The 5,856-nt window shown below is 40.4% G+C and overlaps 1 protein-coding gene across 1 annotated transcript in view; it reads left to right on the top strand.

Moving 5' to 3' along the window:
* The window catches only part of LOC109973793 (mitogen-activated protein kinase 7), a 4,318-nt gene extending 2,181 nt beyond the window's left edge, over nucleotides 1-2,137 (top strand). Inside the window, exon 4 of the mRNA XM_020623610.1 lies at nucleotides 1,016-2,137. Within this exon, the coding sequence (XP_020479266.1) occupies nucleotides 1,016-1,233 (218 nt within the window). The 3' untranslated portion in view covers nucleotides 1,234-2,137. The remainder of the gene's footprint in view (nucleotides 1-1,015) is intronic.
* Nucleotides 2,138-5,856: the final 3,719 nt, after the last annotated feature.

Genomic DNA, 5,856 nt, shown 5'->3' with positions numbered 1-5,856 from the left:
TCCACTGCATCCTGTCACCGACCTGAGTTTCTCCCGGAGCTTCACCTTCTCTTTCTTTGAGCTGCCGCTGCATCAGTCGCCTCGCTACCGTGCAGAGCACATCAGAAACCTCACGCTGCTTCTGAGAGACGCACACTACTGAGGAGTCAGAGCTGCATGGACAGTTCTTCTGTTTCATATTCTCTCAAATATGTTGTTTTAGTCTTCAAGAATTTAACACAGTTCAGGGGTTTTCCATTAATTGCAACCCAGGGACCACCATTCTGATTAAGAATTAACCTGACGACCACTGTTGTGGGGTGAATAGACCAGAGGGGTGTTATTTCAATTATGAAACCCACCTTGTCTTTTCTAAATCTTATATATTTGCAAGAATTTGATTATTCACAGACAATAAGTGAGAACATGGAAATGTTTCAAAAATAAAATAAAAAAATAATTGTTCTTACAGTGAAACCACATTATTGAATGCATGATCAGGGGCCACCTTCAGCGCCTTCAATGTTTGTTTGACATCTTTTCATTGAGTTTTCCATAGGGGGACCTCTTTATTTTTAATGACTTGAGGATCTCAAGCCCTAGCTTTTGTTGATACTCCAGCCTGTTGTAATGCTGGTGTCAGACTCGGGAGTGGTTTCACATACTGTGTTTTTGTTAAGGGCAGGTTCTATAACAGATTTGTTCAGGCACTTTTTGTGTTTCACCCATATGAAGTTTCTCTTTTTTCTTCCTCTGCGGATCCTCTCTACCTAAATGTGCCTCTTGTTCTCCTTTCCCCCCACAGACTTTCATTTCATTTAACATTTTCTAACTTGGAACAATTATACACTGCACAAAACATTTGTCTCATTTGTGGCCTTTCTCGCTTTCATAATTACTCTGTTTGTCTTTCGGAGTCCTTTGAGATCTGTGTGAAAAACAGATGCAGTTGTTTTATATTTAGTTTGATATTTTATTGAGTCGCTTCCTAACCAAAGCATTCTTCTGCTTCATCCATCCCTCTCTTTCTCTGCAGATGGAAGAGGTGGGGGGTGGCGGGCAAGGCGCGGAGTGCTGCCCCAGCATCGTGTCCCCCGTCCTCCCCGCCTCCCACCACTGCATCCTGTCACCGACCTGAGTTTCTCCCGGAGCTTCACCTTCTCTTTCTTTGAGCTGCCGCTGCATCAGTCGCCTCGCTACCGTGCAGAGCACATCAGAAACCTCACGCTGCTTCTGAGAGACGCACACTACTGAGGAGTCAGAGCTGCATGGACAGTTCTTCTGTTTCATATTCTCTCAAATATGTTGTTTTAGTCTTCAAGAATTTAACACAGTTCAGGGGTTTTCCATTAATTGCAACCCAGGGACCACCATTCTGATTAAGAATTAACCTGACGACCACTGTTGTGGGGTGAATAGACCAGAGGGGTGTTATTTCAATTATGAAACCCACCTTGTCTTTTCTAAATCTTATATATTTGCAAGAATTTGATTATTCACAGACAATAAGTGAGAACATGGAAATGTTTCAAAAATAAAATAAAAAAATAATTGTTCTTACAGTGAAACCACATTATTGAATGCATGATCAGGGGCCACCTTCAGCGCCTTCAATGTTTGTTTGACATCTTTTCATTGAGTTTTCCATAGGGGGACCTCTTTATTTTTAATGACTTGAGGATCTCAAGCCCTAGCTTTTGTTGATACTCCAGCCTGTTGTAATGCTGGTGTCAGACTCGGGAGTGGTTTCACATACTGTGTTTTTGTTAAGGGCAGGTTCTATAACAGATTTGTTCAGGCACTTTTTGTGTTTCACCCATATGAAGTTTCTCTTTTTTCTTCCTCTGCGGATCCTCTCTACCTAAATGTGCCTCTTGTTCTCCTTTCCCCCCACAGACTTTCATTTCATTTAACATTTTCTAACTTGGAACAATTATACACTGCACAAAACATTTGTCTCATTTGTGGCCTTTCTCGCTTTCATAATTACTCTGTTTGTCTTTCTCTTTCGCACACACACACACACACACATTCAGTCTATGAAACCTGAGTGATAATAATAGAGCCATTCAGAGGTACTGAATGGGGGCTGTAAACCTGCTGTAGTGTGCAGAGTTCAAGGGTAATCTCAGCCTTGTGTGTGTGTGTGTGTGTGTGTGTGTGCATGCATGTTATTCTCATACATGCATACTTTTGCACATGATGCAACTCTTTGTACTCGTGCAACACTGTGCTGATTACACCTCTCTGTGTTTTGGTTATCTATAGATACTACTACTTATCTTCGTCATGTGACACACATGAACATACATGTGTACACATGCGCACATGCAGTAGACTCATGCCTATAAGATTCATCCAGATGGACAGATGCCACAGTGATGAACTAATGACTGACTCATGATTATATAAAAATCTGTTTTTATTCTCAAAACCACAAAACCCCACATACAATAATGATCTGCACCTGCCCGCTGAGTCGTCATCATTTAGTCACTTGGCTTTTTAGTGTAACATGACCGTTTTGAAAATGTTTGTTACTTCTGAGTAATTCATGTACACCTAATCATGCAAAGGTCGGAAACTTATTCCAAAATGTTAAACAATTGTCTTTCATTATCTCAGACTTTTAATAGTAAACTGATCATATGAACAACAAAACATTTAAAATCTACAATACCATAACAAGATTTTTGATTGTAATCCGAAGTGTGGTTCAGTTACATTAATCTGTTATATGAAGACAACTTCAACCAACAGCTGCTGATCATAACAAAATCTGTTGACAAAGGTAAAAGGCCTAAAGGTGTTTGTGTCAGTGCAGATGGATCTGGCTCCACAGCAAAGAGTCCAGGTGCTGGGACTGGGACACACACCCAGTAGGTCAGTAGAACTGGGTCGTTCTCTGTTTGTCCTTGTCCTATAATTTGCTATTTTTTGCATGTGTATTTTTGACAGCTATTGTGCTAATTGTCATTTTGCTGTAGACTTCGAACCATATGGATTTGAATCCATTTTCTATTATACTAGTGCTTTGAAAGGAAATACATTTCAAGGCATTGCCTATGACAGCTCACTTATAACTGAAATGGAAATGTTTTTTGGCAAAGAAAATTCATTACCAGTTGCAAATATGCTGGCTCTACAACAAAACTGAGTCCACGTCATAGATGGCTCAGGCCCGGCCAGATTGGTCTGTGCTTCCTCAATTATTTTTTAGCCTTTTAGCGGTTGTGAAGTGATTTCTTTTCTGAAAATGCCTTGTATAAACAAATGCTGGTTTTGCCTTTAAAATGATTAAATTAACCTGCTGCTGTATGAAAAAAAGAAATTGTAAATATGCTTGATGGTGGGTTTTGGTTCTGATAGTGAAACCTACAACAGATGTAAGCTTCTTAGCTTGTCTTTAGTATCGCCAGTAGCTGTGGCATAGCGGGATGATCAATGTAAACTTTTAAAACAAAACAACATACCTGTGGGCTTATCTATTTTACTGGCCTGCCCAAATGTTTTTTTTATGCCACTGCCCAGTACAATATCACTAAAATGTTAAAATGAAATGTAGGGTGTTTTAGCTAATGTGTAGTTAAAAACAAACACTGAAAATAAGGGCCCCAAAGTTTCCCCGCAGAGCAGTAAAAGTGAGTGACACCTGTGCAACAAACATGACTGCAGCTGCACTTTCCAACCAGTAGGAGCAATACAAAGGACATCAGCTTGCAAGGAAAAAAACACTGCTTTCAAAATGGTGGCACCTTGCCTGAGTACATGAAAAGAAGCTTGATGATTAGGCATCCTTTGTTCAAATGAAACCAGAATAAACAGGTTAGGCTCAGATAGTGTTAGCATGTGTGGTATGGACCTGGCTGAGAGTCAGGACCACTAAGGTGACTGCACAGTGCTGACCATGCAGCATGGAGGAGTGAGTGTACCGATGCGACTGAGATGACATTTACAGAAGGCTCATAAATGCAAGTTTGTATTCCCAAATACTGAATGAAAACTCCCAGTCTCAAGGAGTTTGCCAGTAGAGGAACACCCCGACATGACAGCGAAACCACTGCCACCTGTCTGGCCCTGTTGTAAGGGGCACAAATGCATCAAAAGTTTGTGTTGGCTCTGTCTGTCCATAAACCACCGCAGAATAACTAGGGAGTGGAATATCAGGTACTTTGTGTCAAGTCATACTCTAGCTTGATGAGGCTCACTGTCAGGCTGACTCACACGTTCAGTAATGCCTCCAGGCTGTACCAACCTGCAGGGGACAGTGACTCAGTTCAAAGAAGTGTATGTGTGCTCTGGAAGTCTGACAGCTTAGCGATGGTGAGCTACACAAATGCACACATCATTATTTAAGCTTATAGCATAGAACCCCAGAAACAGCACTGCCTCTTCCTCTCTACTCCGTCCTTCCCTCTGGCTGGCGGCGATAGCATAACTGTGGATCTGGCTGTGGCTGTCGTCCTTTATCTGCTCATACTCATCTATCAGACTGCTGTCAGTAATAATTTTACAGGTGCCATATGGTGAAATTTACATCAATATCACCATATTCAAATGAGGCAAAGAAATAATCTGATGATGCTTTTTTAATTTTAATATCTCCACCTGTCCAGCAGTTGCATATTATCACTATTTCTCTGTTGGCGCTACTAACTCTGGATTAGTTGGCTTCTACAGATACAGTTATTGTTGGTTTTAAATCAGCAATAAGTTACCTATGCATCTGAAAATACATTATAAAAGACTTTCATTAAAAATGCATTGGTATTTCTTTTAGGTTCAAACAACAAGCATCAAATAATTGTCTTAACATATTTGACCTGCAGATAAATAAGAGAACCTCTCCATCATTGCTGTGCAGCGTAAAGACGGCTTGCTTTATGACACAAATCAGGAGGACAAGCTTTCATTTTACAAAATAAATGATATAAAATAAATGGAAATATTTATGGTTTCCAACACCAAAAAGAAGTGTGGTGGTTAAAAATAAATCAGATTCCAGAAGAAATATGTAATAGAACAGTATGTACTTTACATATAGACATTATTTGTATTTATTTTATTATTTGTACTTGTTTGAGCTGAGTGGTTATGGGTTCATGTGAGTTGGACAATGGGCTTATGTAAGTGGCCAAGATGTTGCCTGTTTTCGAAGTACATCTCAGAGCCAACTTTGGATAGTTGAAACTTATTAGCATAGTTCTAAGAATTCTAGTTAAATCCTAAGTATGGTCAAAGATAAAGTCCCTGTTCTTTTGTGAAGTCAGCCTTTTTGGTTTCCAGGAAGGCTGTAGAGGGTTCCCGGAATGGAGTGAGAAGGGGGACCCGATAGACGTCAAGACGGACGGAGTCCAGCTGTTGGGAAGTGGCTATGTAGCTGATAAAAAGGAGTGAATCTGGGAGAAGAAAGGAGATGACCATGCTGCAGTAAACAGTAGACGAGGTACCTTTTGGGGCCCCAGCCGGCGGGGGGAGAGGCTGACTGACTCAGGACTGACAACAAATGACCTGACCGACGGGTGCTCTGTACACAATTCAATAGTAGTAAGTTATCTTAGAAGTTAGTATCATTTATATATTCACTACTTAATTGTCACTGAGTATTTTCATATTCTCAGCTCATCTCTTAGTAGAAGATTTTTGGCTAGAGCTGATATAAGTAGTGTAGTTACATTACAAATGTCTTGTGTTACAGTTATGTTATATTTTGAATTCAGTTTCAGGATTTACACTACGTCTGGTTCCTACAATCAGGTTCGCTACAGGCCTTGTTGATGACCGCCCAAAAAAGAAGATGGTTTTCCCCAGCATTCGTGATCATTGGGGTTTTTACGTCTCAAAAGGAAAGGATGGGGGTCGTCCAGAAATTTTGCC

The sequence above is a fragment of the Monopterus albus genome, unplaced genomic scaffold (assembly GCF_001952655.1).
Source record: "Monopterus albus unplaced genomic scaffold, M_albus_1.0 scaffold305.1, whole genome shotgun sequence".
Lineage (NCBI taxonomy): Eukaryota > Metazoa > Chordata > Actinopteri > Synbranchiformes > Synbranchidae > Monopterus > Monopterus albus.
The sequence above is the reverse complement of the archived record's forward strand: the minus strand, read 5'-3'. Positions and strand labels throughout refer to the sequence as shown.